Raw genomic sequence first — 27659 nt, 5'->3', positions numbered from 1 at the left:
ATGGTTTATTTAGCACAGTTTTTATTTTTTACAGTGTTCATCTCAGGGGTTAGTCCATGTGATATACACAATAACAGCTTTTTTAAAACAAAAAAATGATGTTTTAGTGTCTCCATATTCTGAGCCATAGTTTTTTTTATTTTTTGGGCGATTGTCTCAGGTAGGGGCTCATTTTTTGCGGGATGAGGTGACGGTTAGATTGGTACTATTTTGGTGGGCAAATGCCTTTTTGATCGCTTGCTGTTGTACTTTTTGTGATGTAAGGTGACAAAAAAATGGTTTATTTAGCACAGTTTTTATTTTTAATTTTTTACGATGTTCATCTGAGGGGTTAGGTCATGTGATATGTTTATAGAGCCGGTCGATACGGACGCGGTGATACCTAATATGTATACTTTTTTTTTTCCCCTATTTTTTACCAATTTTTTTTTAACTTTATTTGGGGAAAATTTAGTTTTTGTTTATTTTTACTTGAAACTTTAAATTTTTTTGGGGGAAAACTTTATTTTTTCTACTTTTTTTTCATTTTATTTTTTGTCCCACTTTGGGACTCGAACTTTTGGGGGTCTAATCCCCTTTACAATGCATTCCAATACTTCTGTATTGGAATGCATTGGCTGTATGAGTAATACTGTGTGTATTACTCATACAGCTTCCAGCCTGTGAGATCCAGGGGGCTTGATCTCACAGGCTCGTCACCGGAAGGCAGCGCAATGCCTTCCTTAGACATCGCGCTGCCTTCCATGCCATCGGGTCCCCCCTACAGCCGCATGGGAACCCGATGGCACCGCCGCCCGCCGCTGCCGCACCAGGTAAAAGCCGCAAACCGCAGGTCTGAATTGACCTGCGGTTTGCGGCGATCGCATCCCCCGGCGTTGTGACAGGATGCCCGCTGAATGATTTCAGCGGACATCCTGTTCCGAATAACCCACGCCGCGCCGCAATCGCGTTTTAAATTTAGGACGTACCGGTACGCCCTGGGTTCTTAAGGACTCGGGAAACAGGGCGTACCGGTACGCCCTAAGTCCCTAAGGGGTTAAGTAACTGGCCATGCAGCTCTATAGTTTAGTGGTTAACATTCTTGGCTGTAATGTAGAAGGTTGTGAGTTTGAATCCCACTAGAAACTTTTCAGAAATAGAGGCTAAATTAGATTTAAATACACTGACTCGAGCACACGCAATATTTGGCCGAGCATGCTCGCCCAACACTACTAAAGACCAATCCTTATCATGTGCTGCACAGCTCATTAGAAGAGCTTTGATACAATTCTCAGGACAATTTTTTAGCCTTTCAGTAAAAAAGAAAAATGTTTTGAGCTATGCTGTTTCCGTAACACCCAAAGAAATGAATGTGAGCTAAGGAAACATTGTAGCACCGCACCATAAGCCCGGCCATCTTTAGTCACCACATAGGATGGTAATCTGATTCTGTTTTCTCTGTATGGTATCTAGGTTCTTTGTAAAAAGTACAACTCATTGCCTAACATCAAAATACCTGAACAAACTGACTGTAGCTCCTGTAGCTTTAATTATAGGTAGGGGATCTACTAATAGCTGTGTGACTTTGGTATCAAATCTTGAATCTTCAATGAGGCTGAAATACAATATATCACAATGGCAGTTCATGGCCGCAGCTGTCCTGTACAGACAGATGCCAGCTTCCTGTGTGCGAATTAGTGCTTCATTGTACCTCTATCTTCAGCACTGTTAGGGCTCATGCACACGAATGTGTGTTGCCCGTTGCCGTATTGCGGACCGCATTTGCGGATCCGCAATACACTAGCACCGTTCCGTGTGCATTCCGCATCACGGATGGGGATCCATTCACTTCAATGGGTCCAAAAATCTGGAAATGCGGAACAGAAGCACAGAACGGAACACTATGGAAACACTATGGAGTGCTTCCTGGGGTTCCGTTCCGTGCCTCCGCACCGCAAAAAGATAGAACATGCTCTATCTTTTTGCGGAACGGAGGAATCGCGGACCCATTCAAGTGAATGGGTCCACAATCGCCATGCAGCTGGGCCACGGTCTGCATTTTGCGGTCCACAGCACGGGCTTCACACAGTCGTGTGAACGAGCCCTCAGAGTTAATTTTCTCTTTCTGTGTCCAGTTGTTCCTATATATACCTGATTGTTTTCTTCAATCCTTGCCTAAGCAATTGGTCTCTACAGCTCACGCTACGTTTCTATAGCTTGCTGGAGCCTGTAAATGAGCTATTATCGGTTTGTCTGCCTGATATCTGGTTTCTGACCTGTGTCTGTGGACCGTACTGATCCTTTGCTGCCTGCTTTGACATATTGGATTGTTTCATGGATTTGCAAAAACATCTGCCTGTTTTATGACTGTGTGTATTGCCTGATACCTCAATGCCTTACACTGGTGTCTCTGATTCTCATGGGTCAGCAGCCAACCACATCGGGACTTTTCTAAGAGGTGGTGGCTGTGGCGAAAGCCACTTCGCCACAGTGTTTTGGAGGGGGCTGTTTGCCCGCCTCCTGCCCCTGGATTACGGCCCTTTAAGAAACTTATTTGGGCTATTGGACTTCTTGGATTCTTTCTCTTCCCCTTCCCTTGGATCCATTGTTCTCCAGCAGGGCGTTATCTCAGGGGCATGGCCAGACCAGTGGGAACTGGTTTGGGCAGGAAAAGCCATGCTTGCAAGTGATACAAAAGAGACTTTTACTAACTTTTAAACCCCTGAACCTATTCAAGTGAATTTTGGATAGGTTTGTCCCCAAGTTATACTGGTTAAATTGATATAAGTTATATGTATGTACGATGTAAACTCACAAAGTTGTTACAATTTATAAGAAGTGTAACTTTTCAGCTTAGGAGATAATTGAGTAGATACAGTAATTGACTCAATTATCTCCTAGACAGAGGGGAGGAATATGCTAGGTGTGTTTCTATTGTCCCATTGTGTCCGATTGGCTGCTGTACTTGCATTGTATGTGTTGTAATATGTTTATTGGTTAATGTATAGGTCCAGGGGGTATTCCTCTGGACTGACAAGGGAAAATAAAAGAGTGGCCTTGTGGTTCCTCTGCAGCAAAGTGAAAAACCATGTAAAGAGGTTAAAGGGTGAATACCATGAACCACCAGGATAACGCCCTTAGGTCAAATCAATTGGTTGAAACAGTAGTTTCACAACCATTGTTCATAACAGTATCTGGCACAATCCATTGGCAAAAATGGTGCCGTTTCTGAGAAATATATGTAGACCCATTTTCTCTAATATTGTACAACCCTTTCTATGTGTACAAGTAAGATTAAGTAAGGTTAAAGGGACACAGCCATCATTATTTCTCAGCTTATATGTCAATATTCAATTTTTTTTTTTTTTTTTTACAGAAAACAGTGGATGGTTTATGGATAAAAAAAAATAGAAGTCACTATATGTATTCTACTTCCTGCCCTGGTTCTTTAACTTCCTACTTTGTTAACAGCCTTCCTTGACTATTTTACTAAGACCATTCATTGTGGCAAAAGAGAGCTCCCCTGTGGTGACTTAATTAAAGAATCACACATTACATGATAAGTGCACTGCTCCTCTGTGGTCAACAATAGAGCTGTAATGTTGTCATCCTAATTCTACATCTACTATTATACTAGCAGATGAAATCTATTTCTAGCAGCAGCAGTAAAATAACAATGGGATCCCTATGTATATAGGAATGCTATTTCTCTTTGCTGACTGCGACAATACAATATTTAGCATTTTGGGATGAGGAGTTGCAGAGGTGGCGCTCAGTGGGTGCTATATGTAAGGAGCAGCGGTATCGCGGTGGAACCACACAAATAATATTTTGCATTTTGTTTTCAGTGGCATAGTGCTGCTGAAATAGGTTTCTATGATATTGAGTTAAAAAATTGCCTTTTCCAATAAAATTGTCCCTTTAATTTCATAGTATATTTGTTTTAGAGGTCAGAAATAGGGATGAGCGAATCGAGTTCGGATGAAACATCCAAAGTCAATTCGCATAAAACTTTGTTTCAATACTTCATCGGAGCCAATACATTCTAATACTGTACGGAGCGCTCGCTCCGTACAGTATTGAAACAAAGTTTTATGCGAATCAACTTCGGATGTGTCATCCAAAGTCGATTCGCTCATCCCTAGTCAGAACTGTTTTTCCAAAGAGTTAAAAGATAATATTTAGGATGACTGCAGCCCACACTTGGGGGAGACGGGGGGGGGGGGGGGGGATGTCACATCAAGTAGGGAACAGTGTACCTCCTAGTCTTCACCCACACCACTGTCGCTATCTACTTTCAGCTGGGGTGGGGGGAGAGGAATGCCAGACAGAAAAGGTCAAAACCAGATAAGCACTTCAGAGTCTAAATCAGAATCCAGAACCAAAACCAGCCAGAATCCAAACCTGAGATAAACGTCAGAATCAGAACAAAAGACAACATTACATCATTTCCACTTTTCTTTTATTGCTCTTTTGTATTCTTACTCTACTTGTATCCCCTATTTTATTCGTAAATCCTTTAAATAAATTGCCGCAAACATGCAAGAAAATGTCACGTAAAACCTGCACGTAACATTAAAATCTTTTTTATGGATTGAATTTAAAAAAAATGAAAATTATGGGGGGAATTTATCATGAGGGAAATATTTGAAGTAATTTTTGCTTGAGTCTGTGTTGGTGTACTTTATGCCACATGTATGAAATGTTGCATCTTGTTTGATAAATTTGTCTCATCCTTTAACCTAACACTTTTGTCTAGAAAAGCTGTGGTGTGAACAGAGCCAAAACTACAAGACATTGTTATACCTTACATTTTCTTATTGCTGCATTTTCCTAGGCCATGAGGTCGCTCTAGGTTACAAGAAAGACATCTTGAAAGGAAGACGAACAAATGATCCAAATCCTGAGCAATGTGCCCTGCAAATGGTTAATGCACTTTTAAAGGTATTATTTAAATCTTTATCAAGTTTCCATAATGTAAATTGCATTGATAAATTCAGTACAGTTAGGGTTCTTTTACACTGCCTGATGTTCAGCCATCTTTCGATAATAAATGTGTGGCTTGGCACACCCTTGCATTTACCTGTTACACAGGCCAATGAAAAGTATATGGGAGAGTAACAGTTACTTCCACAGGTGTTCCTACCCCATTAGGTTCTAATGATTATTGGCAATGCTTTCTTGATTACTGCTGATGTGCTGCCGATAATCGGGCATCTTTCATTCTGTTGAAAGAGGCAAATCAGCCGACAAACGAGCTGCTCTTTTATCGACTGATCAGTAGCACGATTGTATGGGCCAGTTATTGGGAATGAGCTTTACTACTAATGCTTTTTCCAGATAATTGGCCTGAAAATCACCCAGTAAAATAGGGCCTTTAGGCGTGGGCTACATTGCATTTTTATAGCACTACTGATTTATTTTAAATATTGAGTGACAGCTGCAGTCCACAAGATTGCATAACCTAAGGTATTCCTTGGCTTGACACACAAGAGGCAATTTTTACAGCAAGACCATTAAACTATTAGTAGTTTGATGTGGCATGCACACACTTAGAACAGGGGGCATTATGAAATAAACAAAAAATCTTTCCTTTGAAATGCCTCACTGCTCCAATGAAGCCACTCTAGTCCGAATCACTCCAGTCCCCACTGGTTCTCCATTGATCACGTCACGTCCATCATGCTCACGACCACTGCAGGCCCAGTTCAGATTGGTGATACTGAAATGGCGGAATAGTTAAAAGGTGGGCAAAAGGCTCTTGTTTATTTTATAATGGTCTCTGCTCTGTGCCCATCTTATAAAATTATTGGAAAACCCTTTAACCTCCTAACGACATCCACTGTACATGTACGGTAGATGCTGGCACTTTAAAGATGGCGTATACTCCAGAGGCGCCATAGACACCGGGTTTCTGTTGTTTCACAGAGCAGACACCTGGCGCTAATGTCTGCGATTGGCAATAACGCTGATCACAGACATTTAATCCCTCAGATGCCATGGTCAATTGTAACCACAGCATCTGAGGTGGCTTTCTCAATGAGCAATACGCTGAACGGCTTCACGATGCTGAGATCTGGGAAGCTGTTCTTTTGTGGTGATAGGCTGGAGCATGCTGGAGACTACCAGGCCAATCACAGGTATATTCTCATGGATGCCTGCAGGTGGCAGAGCTACATAAGAATATACTGAATTTCCTATACAGTACTGTATTAAATCACAGTAGTGTATGGACGAAGTGATCTAAAGATCGCATTTTTAGGTGTCCTAGGAGCGTCTTTAAAAAAGTATAATATAAAAATATAAAAAATATAAAAATTCAAATCACCCTTTTTCCCTATAATAAAAAAAAATAATTTAATGTGCACTGCCACATCCCAAAATATCAGCACTATTAAAATATACACATATTTATCCTGTATGGTAAACTCTGTAAAGAAAAAAAAATCTAAATGTCTTATTTGACTTTTTTTTGTTATTTCACCTCCCTGAATTTTTTTTATAAGAAGTCATACACAGCCCATGGTATCAATAAAAACTACAGATCACCCTACAAAAAATGAGCCTTCACATAGCTCCACAGACATAAATATATAAAAAATGTATGGGGGTCAGAATATGGCAATGAAAACTAAATTATTTTGTTTAAGTATTATAACACAAGAAAACCTATATCAATGAGGTATACTTGTAATCATACTGACCCAGAGAATGAAGGGCATAGGTCAGTTTTACTGTATAGAGAATACCGGGAAAAAAACAAACTATGGCGGAATTGCTTTTTTTTTTTCCAATTCCACTCCATATGGAATGATGTATGAGGGCTTATCTTTTGCGCAACAAGTTGTATTTTCTAATCCCACCGTTTAATATTGCATACAATGTAGTGGAAATTGGAAAAACACAATTTCCACTACATTGTATGCAATATTAAACGGTGGGATTAGAAAATACAACTTGTTGCGCAAAAGATAAGCCCTCATACATCTATGTTAAAGGACAAAATATAAAAAAAGTTATGGCTCCGCAAAGTGAAAAACAAAAACAACTCCCAACAATTCTTCCCTTAATTATTTATCCATTTTGTCTAATATTGCATTCAATATGGCTGGCTGCAGTAGGACACACCCCCCTCTCAAATGTAGTTGGATAATGTTGAGCCACACCCCTTGGCTAAGACCCCTCCCCTCAGTTATTTGCTAGCCTAAAATGGGAGAAATCAATAGAAAACTCTACATGACTGTATTCTTCAGACACGTGCAGACATTCCAGCAGGATCACACACGCTGTGGACAAAATTATTTTCCGCTTACTTTTATCATTTCTTTCTAGGTTTAGTGTTCCTTTAAGACTATACACCAGTATGAAGAAACTGGTGGTCATTACAGTATCTGCCAATAAGTTGTGTCATGTCTTCAGCCCATTGAGCATTGCATTAAGGAAAATGCAGACAGTTGTAAAATGCACTCATATTGTCCTGCAATCATAAAAATGTTATGATTGAAATTGCCGCTTTCATAAGAAGAAATGTTCTAGCAGGGAATTGCTGAAAATACAATTACATAATAAAACGGAAATATCCCCTCCAGTCTGTGAATTCTCGTGACATGGTTTCACTCAAGTGAGTTGAGATGATGAATGTTGGCTTATCCCTGAAATTGATAGCCTGCAGTGAGGGTACAATGAAAAGCGTAATAGACAAAATAAATACATCAGCATCTTGTTTGATTCATTGTGACTGTGCATACGATTCCCAACTATTCTGGGTATAAAATATATTTTTCTCCTAAAATAAAACCTTAAAATGCTAATAGTCATAAAAGTGTATTCTAAGCAATCATTTGTGAACTCATGAATATTAATTTCCGTTTAGGGGCATGCTGCTCTCAGCTCCGCCTGCAGGCAAATGAAGACATTTAGCCATGCATAAAAATCAAATGCACTGAATTGAAATTGTGTAAAACTCAGTGGCTTCTATAAATAACCTCAGCTTTGGCACACGGAACAGATTTTATTTTGTAGTCAGACAAAAATGTCTATGAGGAAAGTATATATAACAGTTAAGTGATCTGTGATGGATCTAGAATTCTAGAATTTTGCCATATATACTTTATTTTGCTACATGACACTCTTCAATATAATGTGTATGTGGGAAAGAACATTACAAAGCTGTCAAAGGATGTAAAAGTCTAGTAGTCAGCAATGAATATCAACACAGCAACTTAGTTTTGTGGTGCTGCACTCCCACCCACACAACCTTCCCACAAGTCACATTCTAGAATTATCTTCATAGAGGCATTCTAGCTAAGCAAAACTAATTACAAGCCTGATTTACAATATAACGTTGGACAAGTTGGCATGCTACAATCCATCCAACTAACCAAGAATAGTTAGCTTACTACTGCATTTTCTATACAGCCATAACACATGAATAACATTGATGATCTCATGACAATGGGACCTGGTAAAGCTGGGATATACTGGGCAGCGACTTAACAGTTTGTTCTAGAAGTCAATGTGTTGGCAGCAGAAGAGAGGGAAAGTGTAAGCATCTGAGTGGCTTTAATAAGGGACAATGCATGATGGCTAGACGATTGGATCAGAAAATCTCCAAAACAATAGGTCTTGTGGGGTGTTCCAAGTATGGAGTGGTTAATACCTACCACAAGTGGTCAGAGGAAGGGCAACCATTAAACTATCCACAGGTTGCCCTTCCAAGACATATACATGTGGGGAGTGAAGTCAAGTCAGTTTAGGGTCCATTCACATGTCAGTATTGTGTAATCCGCATTCGTTCCGCAAATTAGCGGAACGGAATGCGGACCCATTCATTTCAATGGCCTTGCATAAAATGCGGACAGCACTCAGTGTGCTGTCCGCATCCGTTGTTCTGTTCCGTTATGCGGATTTGCAAAAAAAAATTGACCGCAAAAATGCGGATGACATGCGGAATGCATCAATATGTGATCCTCATGTCATCCGCAATTCTGGATCCGTTTCCAGGAAATAGAAAAAAACTTTTTTTTAGTACCCTAGCAACATATATTTCTCCTTCCGTTTTTTTGCGGAAAAACTGACTGGATGTACAATTGGTAAAAAGGGAAGGTTTTTGCGGAAAACATTCCGGTTCCCTGGGTTTGTTCAGCGATCTTTCGGGGCCTGTAAAAGGATGGACGGGTAACCTACACTGCTGCAGCCAATGACTGGCCTCAGTGGTGACATGATGTCCCCAAACAACATATGACCCAGTGACAGTGGTGCATGTGACCCCATCTGTCTGAAAGCTTAAAGGGAAGCTGTCATCAACTTTATGCAGCCTGTACTAACGGCAGAATAAAGTAGTGACAGGTGAGTTGATTTCAGCGATCTGTCATTTATACGTTAAAAGTAAGTGGTTGCCAAGAACCAACATCACAATCATTGCAGACTGGGCCTGGAAAAGAGTCACGGCCACCTGAGAAGAGTCCTGGTTATTCATGAATCCCTGCTCTCCTGCCCACTTGCTGATGACTGACAGTCTTCTACCTAGGTTTTCTCCCTTTCTCTCTAGGAGAGAACTGCCAATCATCAGCAGATGGGTGAGAGAGCAGGAGATTATGGATAACCAGGACTCTTCTCAAGTAGATTTGACTCTTTTCAAGGCCTGTGCTGTAATGATTATGATGCTGGTTCTCAGCAACCACTTACTTTTAGCTCATGAGTGACCCACCACTGAAATCAGCATTTCTGTCACTATTTTATGCTGCCCTCAGTGAGGTTAGCATAAAGTTGATGACAGGATCTCTTTAAGAGCCATGGATCGGAACCAGGGGATTAGAACAGATCAACAGGGAGCAGGTCAGTATGATTTCTTTTTTTTCAATAGGTACAACACGCTGCCAAAAGTCCCAAATGCTGGACAACCCTTTTAAGCTTGGGTACAGTTTATCAGCATATTTGTATAGATGGCAGGTGATGAGATATGAGGAGAAATGTAGCAAAGGGAAGCAAAATCTAAAAACTAAAAAAGAATATAATTAAAGGCAAGCAAATAAGCACATATAAGTAAGTATAAGTAAATTCCAATTGAACCGCAATAGTTTATAGCAGATGGTATGTGTTATGTATTACTTATGTAACACGTGTATTTTTATGACACATCCAGTCTGTTATGGTGAAACACAGATGTGCCCAGACACTGGTTCAGAATCTCTAATGAATATTATACCTATAATAGAGGAGACATCCATTGCAAATATAGGTGGAAACCTATGGATATTTATCAATGGACACAATGGTTGTAGCTAGAGTGGAGCAACTTTGCCGAAGTTAGCCAAGAAATTTGATTTGTTATGAATTAATTTGTCATGAATCACTATAAATCAGGAGGCCACTCTGCGTTAGGGAGCGGCCACACAGAGCGACCATGCTGGGGGCGGGTTGTGGCCATTCTGCGATGAAGAACCATGCTAACAAATTAGCCTACAGCCGCCTTTCATTTAATAATGAAGACCGCACTGTATAGTCCTTTTTCATTGTTAATGGCCGCGCGGCACCTATAAACAGGGACTGTTGCTGGTATGAGGTTTGGCTGGTTAGGTGGGGGGAAAATATGCATATTATTCCTGTTCTTGCCTGCAGTCTCCTGCAGGTTATTTGACAGTAAACACAGAATATCAGCTCTGGCATACCCTCTTCTCCAACCCCAGTGCTACCCTGCCCTACAGGTGGGAGCCCTTCTTCTGCCATCTGCTTGTCCTCCTTTTCCACATCATCTCATATCGATGAGAATATGTCATCAGGAACATCCAGCTCCTCCTCTCTGCACCTTGCTGACTTTTCTAGGACATGGAGACTTTTAAGGATGATTTAGAAGAATTAAAGCCAGTAAAAGATGAGGATGGTCATCATTAAGTCCTGATCCCCCCTAAGGGGTACAGACTGGATGGTATTGGATGGCATGCTGGCAGCAGCATAATAAAGGCTTCCATCTTATTGGTATTGAATTACATATCTTAGTTTTCAGCTGATGTAGAAATAAGTAAATGTAGGAATAAATAAAGTCTTCCTGCTCTCTCCCTTCAGTCTCCTTGTAATCTCCCTGCATTCTCCCTGCATTCTCGTGCACTCTCCCTCTCCAATATTCTTCTATTAATTATTTTCAGCAACACTGTCCCTAGCGTATGAGCACTTGCCACGTCTCTCCCTATGCTCAGCTTACAGGACAGTGACGGAGAACGTGCAGGATGAGGGTTTTATAGAGCTGTGACATCACAGGGGATGGCTATGTGCGGATTGGCTGGATGCATGGCATTATGGGTAATTTTGCGTTCCTGGACTTCCTACTTTCACTTTGTAACACATGCAGTTTTCCTAAACTTCGGACCAAATTCCGCTTTGAATGCTTCGCTTTGCCCAACACTAGTTGTTTTTTCATAGTCGTAATTTTTTTTTCTCTTATGAACTTCATATTTGAAGAAAAATTACAACTTTGAAAAAAAAAAAGGTTATAGCATTATATTAGCTAAATTGCAGTCTATACACTGCGTGCAGAATTATTAGGCAAATGAGTATTTTGACCACATCATCCTCTTTATGCATGTTGTCTTACTCCAAGCTGTATAGGCTCGAAAGCCTACTACCAATTAAGCATATTAGGTGATGTGCATCTCTGTAATGAGAAGGGGTGTGGTCTAATGACATCAACACCCTATATTAGGTGTGCATTTTCCTTTGGCAAAATGGGTCAAAAGAAGGACTTGACAGGCTCAGAAAAGTCAAAAATAGTGAGATATCTTGCAGAGGGATGCAGCACTCTTAAAATTGCAAAGCTTCTGAAGCGTGATCATCGAACAATCAAGCGTTTCATTCAAAATAGTCAACAGGGTCGCAAGAAGCGTGTGGAAAAACCAAGGCGCAAAATAACTGCCCATGAACTGAGAAAAGTCAAGCGTGCAGCTGCCAAGATGCCACTTGCCACCAGTTTGGCCATATTTCAGAGCTGCAACATCACTGGAGTGCCCAAAAGCACAAGGTGTGCAATACTCAGAGACATGGCCAAGGTAAGAAAGGCTGAAAGACGACCACCACTGAACAAGACACACAAGCTGAAACGTCAAGACTGGGCCAAGAAATATCTCAAGACTGATTTTTCTAAGGTTTTATGGACTGATGAAATGAGAGTGAGTCTTGATGGGCCAGATGGATGGGCCCGTGGCTGGATTGGTAAAGGGCAGAGAGCTCCAGTCCGACTCAGACGCCAGCAAGGTGGAGGTGGAGTACTGGTTTGGGCTGGTATCATCAAAGATGAGCTTGTGGGGCCTTTTCGGGTTGAGGATGGAGTCAAGCTCAACTCCCAGTCCTACTGCCAGTTTCTGGAAGACACCTTCTTCAAGCAGTGGTACAGGAAGAAGTCTGCATCCTTCAAGAAAAACATGATTTTCATGAAAGGACAATGCTCCATCACACGCGGCCAAGTACTTAACAGCGTGGCTGGCAAGAAAGGGTATAAAAGAAGAAAATCTAATGACATGGCCTCCTTGTTCACCTGATCTGAACCCCATTGAGAACCTGTGGTCCATCATCAAATGTGAGATTTACAAGGAGGGAAAACAGTACACCTCTCTGAACAGTGTCTGGGAGGCTGTGGTTGCTGCTGCACGCAATGTTGATGGTGAACAGATCAAAGCACTGACAGAATCCATGGATGGCAGGCTTTTGAGTGTCCTTGCAAAGAAAGGTGGCTATATTGGTCACTGATTTGTTTTTGTTTTGTTTTTGAATGTCAGAAATGTATATTTGTGAATGTTGAGATGTTATATTGGTTTCACTGGTAAAAATAAATAATTGAAATGGGTATATATTTGTTTTTTGTTAAGTTGCCTAATAATTATGCACAGTAATAGTCACCTGCACACACAGATATCCCCCTAAAATAGCTAAAACTAAAAACAAACTAAAAACTACTTCCAAAAATATTCAGCTTTGATATTAATGAGTTTTTTGGGTTCATTGAGAACATGGTTGTTGTTCAATAATAAAATTAATCCTCAAAAATACAACTTGCCTAATAATTCTGCACTCCCTGTATGTGTATGTTACGAATATTTGCAATATTGCTATAACTTAGTTTTTTAGAATATTCGTCATATTCTAAAACAAGAATATATAGCAATATAGCAATTATTCGTAAAATAGAAATAACGAAGATAACGAATATAGCGCTATATTCTCTATATTCGTTAATTCTAGCAAGCCAATAGGAAAGTTGCCTATGGAGAGCTCTAAGTTGGATTCGCAATGCGAGAATATTACTTTGCCAATTTTTTGCAATAAATAGAATACTGAGTCATTATTCTATTTATTGCAAAAAATAGGCAAAGTAATATTCTCGCATTGCGAATCCAACTTAGAGCTGTCCATAGGCAACTTTCCTATTGGCTTGCTAGAATTAACGAATATAGAGAATATAGCGCTATATTCGTTATCTTCGTTAATTCTAGATAGCCAAACAATAGGAAAGTTGCCTTATACAGTTAAACACGCAATACACGAATAATTAAATGGCATATTATTTGCAATAAATAGAATAATGACGAATATTCGATTTAGACGAATATAAGACGAATATTCAATCAAATATTCACGAAATATCGCGAAATCGAATGTGGCACCTCCCGCTCATCACTAATAGCTTCCAGTCTGGTTAACATGCCCATATTTTTCTGTTTATAGGAGGCCTCTAAAGACACCATATCAGAAATATCAAGGCTGGAAGATTTGGTGCACACTAATGTCATCTGCTCTCTGGTTAACTACTTTCTTCCACATACATTTGCCATACAAATTATTCTGGATGACAGGTAAACAGATTATAGGAATCTCGGGTAAAACTGGAAAAACATATTTCACTCATCCAGGGATGGACTGGGACAATAAAGTGGCCCTGGACTTCAGCCAGACCGGCCCACTTTATTTTTCCCAAACACACTCAAAAAAGGGGTTATGTCTCTTCAGCAAGTGGCATTTATCTTGTAGAGAAAGTTAATACAAGGCACTTACTAATGTATTGTGATTGTCCATATTGCTTCCTTTGCTGGCGGGAGTCATTTTTCCATCACATTATGCACTGCTCGTTTCCATGGTTTTGACCACCCTGTAATCCAGCAGCGGTGGTCATGCTTGCACACTATAGGAGTAGCCGGGATTGTGGGAGTGCACATAGTTTGGTGCTTTTTTCGACCACCAATGCTGGATTACAGGGAGGTCGTAACCATGATGACGAGCCATGTATAATGTGCTGGGAGACATTTTGTCTCTATGGCACTATCTGCCCTAATAGTGATACAGTGCCCACATAGAGCACGATAGTGCCCTCCTATTCACAGAAAAATAGCGCATTTGTACCCATATAGTACCTACCTAGGTGCATAGAAAGTGCCATACTTTGGCTCTATGTCGGCACTGTATGACTGTGGCCAAAGTACTGTAGGTTTTCACTTTAGGTAGGTACTGTATGGCACCATAAGCAAGAAATACACCATTTATCTGTGCATAACATGGCGCTATCTGAGCACTGTATGACCGTGGGAAGACCTGGGCATACTATGCTCAGATAAGTTGTGTATTTAGTGTCTACAGTGCCCACAAAGTGCCATATCATACCTACCTAGAGCTAAAACGTGGGCAGAAAGTGCCATACTTTGCCTATAATTATACTCTGTCTACACAAGTATGGCGCTTTCCGAGTATGGGTTCTATATGGCACTATGTGGGCACGACAGGCACTAAATGCGCCATTTATCTGTGGATAGTATGGCACTATCTGCCCACAATCATACAGTGCCCACATAGAACCAAATATCGCCGTACCCACACTATTATATGGCAGTGCCCAGAGCGCCATATGTTGACTATGTGGGCAGATAGTGCCCTACTATGCCCAGATAAATAGTGCCCTTAGTGACTGCAGTGCCACACTGTACCCACCTAGAGCCAATCTGTGCACAGAAAGTGCCATACTTTGTCCACAGTGACAAAGTGCCCTTTCTGTGCACAGTCTGGCTCCAGGTAGGTATTCTACTACACGTGGGGGCACAGCGCTCATCTCTTTAGTAAAGAGTCTTTACTACCTTACATTCAGCTCCCGCCTCCAGCCTCCAGTAACAAGTGCGGGCGGCAGCGCTCACTCACTGACGTCACGCGCCTGCGCCGCCTAGTGGGAGGAGCAGGCGTGTGACGTCAGTGAGTGAGCGCCGCCCCCACACTGCCTGCTGTTACTGGAGCTTTACCCCCCTGATGGCGGCCCTGGCCGGCCCATAATTCGATCGGCCCACCGGGATTCTCCCGGTACTCCCGATGGCCAGTCCATCGCTGCACTCATCTTAGACTGTCAGCCCCCCTCACTGTGTGCAGAGTCTATGTTCATATCTCATACTTTTACAGGGGGTTTGTCTAAATAGCAGTCCTAGTGATTTACTCTTGGGGTATCTTCTGACACTATGCACATAACAGTGCCTTATATTTTCTATGTCATTTCAACCTAAGTTATAGAAATCACAAGAATGTTGTTAACTATTCTTTATTTTTCCAGAATAGCTTGTAGAAAATTACATGATTTTCAAGGTTTTTTTTTCATGCTGCAGATGGGCTGTGAATGTCGCCCTGAAGACCCTTGAGAAGCTACTGTTTATAACATCATCTTTCTCTTGTGACGACCTAACCAAAGTAAGGAATTTATTTTCTGTCTAAATATAATATGCAAGAAAATGCTAAGTTACCTTGTTAACCTTTGCTGACGTGAGACAAACTCTTTAAGAGGGTTCCAGATTTCATAGTCAGACTGCTGAGCAGCAATCAACTGTTTTTTGCATTTGAGCTCTGAATATAAGTCACTGCTTTACATCACCACTGCTCACATTTTGCATGAGCTGAACTAAAAGATCAGGGGCGTACATAGAAATCACTGGGCCCCATAGCAAAAATCTGAATTGGGCCCCTTAACACCACCCACTACCCACCATGGCCCCTCCCACTTCCTGACCTGGCTCCTCCCATGCCACACCCCATAAAAAAAATATACATGACCTAAACCCCTTTAACTCCTTGCTGCTGATGCTGAGTGTGCACATATGCGCATGTGTTTGTGTGTGTGTGCGTGTGGGGGGGGGGTGGTTTGGCTGGTTGGTGAAATATCATTTGGTGGCTATGTGCACACTCAGCATTAGCAGCAAGGAGTTAGAGGGGTTAATATCCATCCAACCCCGCCTAATGCCCTCCAAAATGCCCGGAGGGGGGGGGGTTGTTAGGAAGGAGTAGGTGTAGGAGGAAAGCACACTGTCCTCTATGAGCCCTCCCCAACCCCTAATGCCCCCCAAAAATCTCAGGACAGTGTGCTTTCTTCCTACTTCTCCCCCATGGGCATTTTGGGGCTCATAGAGGACAACAGGACTCACTGGAGTGGGATTGAAGCATGTCCCACCCTGTCCTGGCTGTCCCCCTCCCCACCCCTCCTCTCGCTTGCTGCCTGGCCTGTCAGGCTGTCAGTGTCTGAGTCTGACAATCTGAGTATCTGACAAGTTTGACAACATTATCATACCTAGTCTCTGCTGACTGAGTCTGCTCTCTCTCAGTCTAACTCTCAGGCAGCCAGGGCCAGGCAGTGACACGGCAGCCTTCAGGACGAACGGTTCAGGCCAGGCGGGACAGGGTGCTTCTTCGTCTCCTCAGGCACACTGGCGACCGCCGACGGCGAACCGATTCTCCCGCCTCCCTTGCGCACACTGGCCAATCAGCAGCTACTTGCAGGCTGTTTTGATCCTGTTTCCGCAGCAGTCAGGATCAGGTCAGACTTCGGGCGGGGGTGGTCGGGGCGGCTGGCGGCGGAGATTGCGGAAGAAGAGTTGGCTGAGAAGAAAAGCAGCCGCATAGCCGCATGTCATGAGTAGGCGGGGCCAAATAGTGTGGGCGGGGCCTTCTCTGCGCTCCGGGCCCCCCAGTGCCGCGGGCCCCATATCAATGGCGTGGTCTGCCTCTATGGGCGGTACGCCACTGTCAAAGATCTGAAACATTTTCTACATATACAAAAGACCCATTACTCTCAAATATTGTTCACAAACCTGTTCAAATCTGTGTTAATGAGCACTTCTCCTTTGACAAGATAATCCATCTCACCTCACAGGTGTGGCATATCAAGGTGCTGATTAGACAGCATGAATATGGCACAGGTATGCCTTAGACTTCCCACAAAAAAAGTCCACTCTGAAATGTGCAGTTTGATCACTCTGCACAATGCCACAGATGTCGCAACGTTTGAGGGAGCGTGCAATTAGCATGCTGACTGCAGGAATGTTTACCAGAGCTGTTGCCCGTGCAATGAATGTTCATTTCTCTACCATAAGCTGTCTCCAAAGGTGTTTCAGAGAATTTGGCAGTACATTCAACCGGCCTCACAACCGCAGACCCCATGTAACCACACCAGCCCAGGACCTCCACATCCAGCATGTTCACCTCCATGATCGTCTGAGACCAGCCACCCAGACAGCTGCAGCAACAATCGGTTTGCATAACCAAAGAATTTCTGCACAAACTGTCAGAAACCATCTCACAGAAGCTCATCTGCATGCTCGTCGTCCTCATCGAGGTCTGGACCTGACTGCAGTTCGTCGTCGTAACCGACTTGAGTGGGCAAATGCTCACATTCGATGGCATCTGGCACGTTGGAGAGGCGTTCTGTTCACGGATGAGTCCTGATTTTCACTGTTCAGGGCAGATGGCAGATAGCATGTGTGGCGTCATGTGGGTTACCGGTTTGCTGACATCAACACTGTGGATCGAGTGGCCCATGGTGGCATTGGGGTTATGGTAGGGGCAGGCGTATGTTTTATGGACAACGAGCACAGGTGTGATGGCATTTTGAATGCACAGAGATACCGTGATGAGATCCTGAGGCCCATTGTGCCATTAATCCATGACCATCACCTCATGTTGCAGCATGATAATGCACGGCTCCATATTGCAAGTATCTGTGCACAATTTCTGGAAGCTGAAAACATCCCAGTTCTTGCATGGCCAGCATACTCACCGGACATGTCACCCATTGAGCATGTTTGGGATGCTCTGGATCGGCGTATACGACAGTGTGTTCCAGATCCTGCCAATATTCTGCAACTTCGCACAGCTATTGAAAAGGAGTAGACCAACATTCCACAGGCCACAATCAACAACCTGATCAACTCTATGCGATGGAGATGTGTTGCACTGTGTGAGGCAAATGGTGGCCACAGCAGATACTGACTGGTTTTCTAACACCCCCCCCCCCCCCCCCCCCCCCCTCCCGGAAGGCATATTTTTCAGAGTGGCCTTTTATTGTGGGCAGTCTAAGGCACACCTGTGCAATATTACTGCTGACTTATATTCAGAGCTGAAATGCAAAAAGCAGTTGATTGCTGCTCAGCAGTCTGACTACGCAATCTGGAACCCTCTCAAAGAGTTTGTCTCACGTCAGCAAATGGCATTTATCATGTAGACAAGGGCACTTACTAATGTATTGTGATTGTCCATGTTGTCTCCTTTGCTGGCTTAATTAATTTTTCCTTTACATTATACACTGCGACTCCACCAAATGCATAACTGTACTCACCCAGTCCCACCTAATAAAATCTATCATAGGGTACATAGTGGTACCAATACACCTTGCAATAAATGAGAAAAAAAAAATAACTGGTCCAACCTCATCAAGGGTTTTGCTGGCATCGGCGTGATGTCCACTGGATCCGGTACAAGGTCGCTGTGGTGAGCAAAAAGAATAATCACATAAGGAAGGGATGGTGACTGTACCTGGTAAATACCTACAAGGGGGCACTGTGCTGGCCCTGTAAGAAGGAGCCATCCCAATGTATGACAGGGTAATCTAGGGCCTTTCCCCTTAGTGCCCCCTCACAGCAATTATGCCCACCTTTGTGCCCCTTCACAGTAGTTATGCCCACCTTTGTACCCATCACAGTAGTTATGCCCATCTTTGTGCCCCTCACAGTAGGTATACCCTTTTGTGCCCCCTCACTGTAGTTATGCCCAAATATGTGCCCCCTCACTGTAGTTATGCCCACATTTGTGCCCCCTGACAGTAGTTATGTCCTCGTGGCCCCCCTTTGGGTGTGTGCACTTACCCCCAGCTTCTGCACCCGGGGCACGAGCCCCATCTGCCCCTTCGCTTCGCCCCGGACTGCTCATATTCAGGGGTTACAATCACCCTGAAATCCAGCAGTGGTGGTCATGCTTGCTATAGGAAAAAGCACCAGCCTATGTGCACTCCTATGGTCCCAGCCACCAGAGAGGCCAGCAACTTTCTTGTATTAGAAAACAGGATTTAAAGAGTCTTTTTAGCAAAGCTGTAACTGAGCATTACTAAGGAGAGTCAGTTTTCAGTCTTCAGCGTTCTACCAAGAGCTGAAAAAAACCTGTGTGTAACATACAGAGGCTTCCAGCTGCCTCTTGTCACTGTCCCAGTCCGTGACTATGTACATTTGTCCTATCACTGCACACAAGCATCTTCAGCGCTCAGCAGAATGATGAAGACTGAAGATAGACTCTCCTTAGCAAAGCTCAAGTAGGGTACATTCAGATGACAGGGGACAAAAAAGTATTTTAAAAATGTATAAATTGTCAGTTTTTCATGCCCATTTTTCATTCGTATGTGCATCCTTTTATTGTCCATCTATCAATTTTTTAGGGTCTGCTTTAAATTTCTTTTTAATGTCCGTTAAAAACAGACATTAAAAACTGATGAATTTAATTGGCTTTTGTTTAAACCCTAACTCCTGTAGTGCCCTCAGTATATATAATGGCCCCCATAGTGCGCCAAGTATATGTAAAGGACCAGTAGTTCCCCAGTATATATAATGCTCCCATAGTGCCCTAGTGTATAAATGGCCCTCCTAGTGCCCCACTATTATAAAGAGCCCCACAGTCCCCCGCATTATCTATAATAGCTAGAGATGAGCGAATTTCTCAAAAATTCGATTTGGCTGGTTCGGCGAATTTTCTGAAAAGATTCGATTCAATCTGAATTTATTTGCGGTGAATCGCATTAAAAAACAGCTATTTCCTGGCTGCAGAGAGCCTGTATAGTGGTGTAGAACACTGTGCCTTGCAGTAATACTCATAGGGAGTCTGCTGTGGTAGTGAAACATGACTATGAGTCAGTATGACAAGCATATGACAGGCCTCGCTCTTAGAATCACTGCACACTTCACTTTTTTGGGCAGTTACGGGGCCAAAACTGACCAAATAACTCAAGTGTGAACTTAGCCTTACAGGTCAATATTAGCGTCAAGAAGAAGCACACTCCTTTTACACCGTCGTCAGCTGACTCCATGTAGATGTCTACAGAACCTGTTCTATTAAACGCTTATACAAGTAGAGCCCCCCTGACAGAGTGGAGAGGGTGTCAGCAGTAAGTTTTTGTTGACGTCACTGATTATTTTGCCCTTCCTCTGATCCGTCAGAACAATAACTCCCCCAAAAAAATGGATCCTGTTTGTTGGGCATCTGCCTTCACTCGGTTAGCATTTGGTCAGTAATCCATCAGTATTGCTGAAGCCAAAAAAAACAGGAGTGGATCCAAAACAGAGATGACACGTGAATGGAATATTTGCATGTCTTCTGTGTTTTGTACCCACTCCTGCTTTTGGCTACCAAATAACAAGCAAATTCTGATGGGACCATACAGGCCTTATAGCTGCTACACAGACAGGATCCGTTGTGTGTCTCATTTTTCCTTCCTTTTGACAGATCAGAAGAAGGGTCAAATAAATGATGATGTCAACCAGGCCAAAAAGGCAAAATAGTGGCCCAGTCATGGAGTGGGGAGGGTGGGAGAACAGCTTGAGAAGTCCACAGAGTGGCCCAGTGACATAGTGTTGAGGTGGCAGCAGCATGAGAAAGCCACAGAGTGGCCCAGTGACATAGTGTTGAGTTAGAAGCAGCATGAGGAGACCACAGAGTGGCAAGGTGCCATAGTGTGAAGATGGCAGCAGCATGAGGAGGCCACAGAGTGGCCCAGTGACAGTGTTGAGTTAGTAGCAGCATGATGAGGCCACAGAGTGGCCCAGTGACATAATGTTAATTTAGCAGCAGCATGAGGAGACCACAGAGTGGCAAGGTGACATAGTGTGGAGGTGGCAGCAGCAGCAGCATGAGGAGGCCACATACTGGAAAGGTGACATAGTGTGGAGGTGGCAGCAGCATGAGGAAGCCACAGACTGGCAAGGTGACAGTGTTGAGTTAGCAGCAGCATGAGGAGGCCACAGACTGGCAAGGTGACATAGTGTGGAGGTGGCAGCAGCAGCATGAGGAGGCCACAGACTGGCAAGGTAACATCGTGTGGTGGTGGCACCAGCATGAGGAGGCCACAGAGTGGCAAGGTGACATAGTCTGGAGGTGGCAGCAACATCAGGAGGCCACAGAGTGACCCGGTGACAGAGTGGGGAGGTGGGTGGCAATAACAGTATCCGCTGATGATGGTGGGTGTAAGAAGGAGCACTTGGCATCAGATGTGTGGCATCAGGTGGGTGGCAGCATCAGAATAGTAGCTGAGGCAGGAAGCCAGAAGAAACCGGTCTCTTTTGTCAAGGTTTGGGTGAGGCAGCATGGATGATCTAATCTGATGCATCAGGCATTGGTGGGTGGAAATCCGCGCCTGATTCATCTTGACAAAGGTCAGTCTCTCCACATTTTGGGTGGACAGGCGAGTTCTCCTTGGGGTAACTTTAGCCCTGCCGCACAAAACACTCGCTCTAATGCCACACTACTGGCTGGGCAGGACAGCTTTTCCAGGGCAAACTCGGCCAGTTGCGGCCACAAATCCAGTTTGGCTGCCCAGTAGTCCAACGGATTTTCAATGTGGGATGGCAGAATGCTGTCCAAGTATGCCACCACCTGCTGGTTTAGGTTCTGCTCTAGGTCTAGCTGCTGCTGCTGGTAAATAGTTTCTTCACTAGGCAGGTTAAGAAAGCTGCTCAACATCGACTCTAGACTCAAGCTGCTGCTGATGGAGTTGGTACTGCTCCTACCCCCCTAGCCTGCCACAGCAGCCATTGCAGTGGAAAGAGAGCGCAGAGGGTTCCCCCCCCCCTCCCCGGTCAGGATGGACGATGGCGCAGATAGGCAGTGGCTAACTGACTACATAGGATGTCTCTATAGTAGTTTAGTATGTCCTCCCTCTCAGCGGGTGTAAAAAAGGCCCCCATTTTGGACCTGTAGCGAGGGTCCAACTAGGTGGAGATCCAGAAGTCATCCCTCTGCCAAATGGTGACAATTCGTCTGTAACTACCCAAGCAAGTGAGCATGCACTACTTTCCGGGCAGGTAGGCTCCTGCCAAGCAGGTGGTCTACCCTGGGCATGTTTGGCTCCCGACCTCCCACCTCTGCCACTCTGCTGACACCCGGCCACGCTACTGACTTGCTGGCTCCACCACTGCCTCGTGCAAGCTGACACCCTCTTCTCCTGATGATGATGAACCCCTTTCGTCACCCGGTTCCCAATTGCGATCGGCTACATAATTATCGAGTACTGTCTGCACATCACTGATGTCCTCCTCAACGGTCTCTGAGCCAGTAGCCTGGCCGCTCGCAACACCAGCTCCCACGCCACTCTCCTCATCACTACTTGCCCGCCTACCGGAGGGATGTCTCCTCCAGATCTTGGCTGGGCAGTAGCTGCTGACTGTCCTCTAGTAGCTCGTCGTCGCTGTACAGCGGAGCTGAGCCTACCGCATATAATACTTCTCTGGCTGAGGGAACAGAAAAGGACAGAGGCAGGTTGAGGACAGGTGAGGGCACAGGGTCTGCTCTTGGGCCATGCCAACTAAGGGTTGTGTCTGATGAACCCACCGACTCTTGGCTGGGGGTGTCTGATGTCAACCATTCAAAAACCGCTGGGTTGCTGGTCAAGACACTACCGCTAGATGACACTGGGAGCTCAGGCCTTTCGAAGTGACCCCTGCTGCCACTCCCCCTTACTCTGCTGCGACCTGTGCCTGCGCCAGAAACATTTGGGTCTCTGCCCCTCCCCTGTGCAGGGCCTGTCACTTCTCTGTCTGACATACTGTTAGATCAAATAGGTAAATAAAAAGGAAATTAATGCACCCCAAAAAAGGCTGTATTCGTTTTCACAAAGTTTGCTGCTAAACTGCTTTTAGATCTTTGTTTCAGTTGTTTCTGTGATGTAGTGAAATATAATTACACACACTTCATACGTTTCAAAGGCTTTTATCGACAATTACATGACATTTATGCAAAGAGTCAGTATTTGCAGTGTTGGCCCTTCTTTTTCAGGACCTCTGCAATTCGACTGGGCATGCTCTCAATCAACTTCTGGGCCAATTCCTGACTGATAGCAACCCATTCTTTCATAATCATTTCTTGGAGTTTGTCAGAATTAGTGGGTTTTTGTTTGTCCACCCGCCTCTTGAGGATTGACCACAAGTTCTCAATGAGATTAAGATCTGGGGAGTTTCCAGGCCATAGACCCAAAATGTCAACGTTTTGGTCCCCGAGCCACTTGGTTATCACCTTATGGCACGGTGCTCCATCGTGCTGGAAAATGCATTGTTCTTCACCAAGCTGTTGTTGGATTGTTGGAAGAAGTTGCTGTTGGAGGGTGTTTTGGTACTATTCTTTATTCATGGCTGTGTTTTTGGGCAAAATTGTGAGTGAGCCCACTCCCTTGGATGAGAAGCAACCCCACACATGAATGGTCTCGGGATGCTTTACTGTTGGCATGACACAGGACTGATGGTAGTGCTCACCTTTTCTTCTCCGGACAAGCCTTTTTCCAGATACCCCAAACAATCGGAAAGAGGCTTCATCGGAGAATATGACTTTGCCCCAGTCCTCAGCAGTCCATTCACCAAACTTTCTGCAGAAGATCCATCTGTCCCTGAGGTTTATTTTGGAGAGAAGTGGCTTCTTTGCTGCCCTTCTTGACACCAGGCCATCTTCCAAAAGTCTTCGCCTCACTGTGCGTGCAGATGCGCTCACACCTGCCTGCTGCCATTCCTGAGCAAGCTCTGCACTGGTGGCACTCCGATCCCGCAGCTGAATCCTCTTTAGGAGACAATCCTGGCGCTTGCTGCACTTTCTTGGACGCCCTGAAGCCTTCTTAACAAGAATTGAACCTCTTTCCTTGAAGTTCTTGATGATCCTATAAATTGTTGATTGAGATGAAATCTTAGTAGCCACAATATCCTTGCCTGTGAAGCCATTTTTATGCAACGCAATGATGGCTGCACGTGTTTCTATGCAGGTCACCATGGTTAACAATGGAAGAACAATTATTTCAATTATCACCCTCCTTTTAACATGTCAAGTCTGCCATTTTAACCCAATCAGTCTGACATAATGATCTCCAGCCTTGTGCTCATCAACATTCTCACCTGAGTTAACAAGACGATTACTGAAATGATCTCAGCAGGTCCTTTAATGACAGCAATGAAATGCAGTGGAAAGGTTTTTTGGGGATTAAGTTAATTTTCATGGCAAAGAAGGACTATGCAATTCATCTGATCACTCTTCATAACATTCTGGAGTATATGCAAATTGCTATTATAAAAACTTAAGCAGCAACTTTTCCAATTTCCAATATTTATGTAATTCTCAAAACTTTTGGCCACGACTGTACTATTTTGTCACTTCACTACACAACGGCAAATAATACTTTTTTGGCCACTAATACACGCCAAAAAGAGCTGTAATTTTCTCACTTCACCACACAACGGCTAATAAGCCTTTTTTCCACTAATACACGCCAAAGAAGCTTTACAACATATAATTGCACAGCTGAACGGCCAAAATAGCTTTAGAACATATAACTGCACCGCTGAACGGCAAATAATACTTTTTTTTTGCCACTAATACATGCCAAAAGGAGCTGTAATTTTCTCAATTCACCACACAATGGCTAATAAGCCCTTTTTTCCCCACTTATACACGCCAAAAAAGGCTTTAGAACATAAAACTGCACCGCTAAACGGCAAATGATACTTTTTTTGCCACTAATCCACGAGAAAAAAGGCTTTAGAACATGTAACTGCACCTCTGATCGGCAAATAATACTTTTTATCGCTCGTATCGTTGGGGGACACAAGACCGTGTGTATATCTGCTGCTGCCACTAGGAGGCGACACTAGGCTGAAAAGTGATAACTCCTCCCCTTCCGGCTATACCCCCTCCAGCCTGGAGAGAGCATATCAGTTTTTAGCTTAGTGTCGTAGGAGGCAGACCTCCCTGCTTGCAGGGCAGCTTCCTTTTGGTATTTTTCCCTTTTTAGGTATGGGAAGCAGAGTCGCCTAGCCTCTCTGTCTTTCCGGGGAGCAAGACCGGTGTCGGTTTCCCTCACTGCCCTACCTCCCCACAGAAGAAAAGGTGGACCAGGGCAGCCTCGCTCCCCTGCTTCCCGCCAGCCAAAGGGTCATCTGGTTCTGTGAAGACTCTCCGGCCATACTAGTCTCCTTCCACTTCGGGTGCCAGCTGCTGAAGAGGTGACCCTATTGGTCCTTTAAGAAGGGTGAAGAGAAGAGGATGAAGATGGGGTTAGTAATCGGGAATGGGTGAGTATTTTACTTCCCCCCCTCCTTCTCTTGCCGGGTCTCACTGTTTTCAGGGTCCACGGGGGTGTCATTCCCCCACCCCTTCTTATTCTAGTTGGGCCCCTGCTGGGTCTTCAATTCCAGCACAGGCGTCCCCTAAGTGGGTGGGCCGAACATCTGGTGCTCGGTCCTCAGAGTACCACGGGGAGCTCTTACAGAGGATCCCGCTCTCCTCCAGGGGCCACCGCTGTGCTGGCCGGCTATCACACCACTTTAGGCCCCAGCTTCTCTCAGGCCTACCTGCGTTTCGGGTCACGCCCTCTCTGGGCTCGCTGTCGGGTCACCGGGGGGGCTCCGCGGCCGTTTCCAACAAGCGGGCGGCCGCCCACTCCGCTCCGGGTCCCTATTTTCCCTGGCCGACCGGAAGTGCATCGCGGTTGGCTGGCACTGGGATCGCTGGACCTGCACTCACCTGTAAACTGATAGGACGGTTACCCCCCTCTCCAGCCCTGAGACCGCTATTGGTTTTGGTTAGCAGCCATGTCAGAACCCACCAGCAACCCTCACATACCACCAGCCACCAGTTATTATGCATGCTCTAAATGCAAAATTAAATTCCCTCGCGGTCAGCCAGATTCTGTGTGCTCCGCATGCTGTGCGCCTAGACAGGTTCTGCCCCCCGAGCCTACACAGCCGCATGACCACCCTGACCATGTGGAATCGGACTAGGCCCGTGCTTTGTCCCTGGCAGTGGAGGACCTCTCGAAAATATCCCAATCCACCCTCTCCATCATTGATCATTTGGTTGATAAATCCCCACCTGCACAGTCCGCATCCTCCTCGGGTGAACAACCTAGGGGCAGACCTTCACACAAGCGGCTCAGAGCAGGTCATAATTCCTCCTCTGACACCTCGGCATCTCCACCCCCACCTGGGTCACACTCGGACGCATCCTTTCTCCAAGGGGAAGTTCTGTCCGATGGGGAGATTGGGGAATCTGACTCTGATATGGATCATAATAGTCTTCTAAGATTGCTTCCATGGTGGACAGCCTAGTTACTGCTTTCCGTGACACCTTCCAGGCGCAGGATGACTCCCCCTCCACGAGCCATCAAGGGGTGTCTTTTCTCCGCTCCAGACAATCCTCTAAAGCCTTTCCCTTACATGACAACTTTTCGGTGGTCATTGCAAAGGCGTGGGACCGCCCAGATTGTTCTTTTCCACATCCAAGCTACTTGATCTACTGTATCCCTTTCCCGCGGATTGTGTGTCTAAGTGGTGCTCTCCGCCTAAGGTGGATCCTCCGGTCGCACATCTCGCTAAACAAACCGCCATTCCCGTGGCTGACGGCTCATCCCTCCAGGATCCGGTAGATTGCCGTATGGCGTCTTTTGCTAAGTCAGCGTTTGCAGCAAGTGGCTCAGCACTTCGACCCATTTTGGCTTCTGACTGGGTGGCTAAGGGGGTCTCAGAATGGGCACTCCGGTTGAATGAAGACCTGGCGGCGGACCTCCTTCTGGCAGAGCTCCAGTTTTTTGACCCTGCAAATCTCACAGGCGGGGAAATATCTCTGTGAGGCCTCCTTGGACACGGGTGCACTGGTGGCCCACTCATCAGCTCTCGCAGTAGCCTTACCGCGCAAACTGTGGCTTAAAGTCTGGGCAGTAGATTTGTTCTCAAAGCGTTTCCTGGCAGGCCTCCCTTTTTCTGGCTCCTGTTTATTCAGGTCCCGTTTGGATAAAATTATCTCAGAGGCCACAAGAGGTAAAAGTACCCACCTCCCACAGGGCAGATCTAAGCGCACGTTTTGCGCTAAGTCCTCAAATGCCGCTTCTCAGGTACTCGTCCGGCGGCAGGAGCCCCTCCCAAGTCCTCCACGCAAGACCAGCAAAAAAAGCCATTCTTTCGGCCTCAACCAGCCTGGCGCCCAAGGGAACAGCCCACTCTTCCCTCGGCCAATAAACAGCCTTCTGCATGAAGGGGTGCCCCCACCCTCATGGGTGGGGGGTCGTCTCCTCCTTTTTCAGGACATTTGGCGGGCCCATATTTCAGAAGCGTGGACGCTCGAAATTGTAACCTCAGGTTACAAGATCAAGTTTGCGTCTCCTCCCCCAG

The 27659-nt window shown here is 44.8% G+C and overlaps 1 protein-coding gene across 1 annotated transcript in view; it reads left to right on the top strand.

Moving 5' to 3' along the window:
• LOC120982817 (ankyrin-3-like) overlaps nucleotides 1-27659 on the top strand; it is a 279530-nt gene that overhangs the window by 20077 nt on the left and 231794 nt on the right. Inside the window, exons 5-7 of the mRNA XM_040413026.1 lie at nucleotides 4817-4923; nucleotides 13693-13820; nucleotides 15603-15684. Coding sequence (XP_040268960.1) covers nucleotides 4817-4923; nucleotides 13693-13820; nucleotides 15603-15684 — 317 coding nt within the window. The remainder of the gene's footprint in view (nucleotides 1-4816; nucleotides 4924-13692; nucleotides 13821-15602; nucleotides 15685-27659) is intronic.

Source organism: Bufo bufo, chromosome 1, assembly GCF_905171765.1.
Source record: "Bufo bufo chromosome 1, aBufBuf1.1, whole genome shotgun sequence".
Taxonomy (NCBI): Eukaryota; Metazoa; Chordata; class Amphibia; order Anura; family Bufonidae; genus Bufo; species Bufo bufo.
This window is presented reverse-complemented; position numbering and strand designations above follow the sequence as displayed.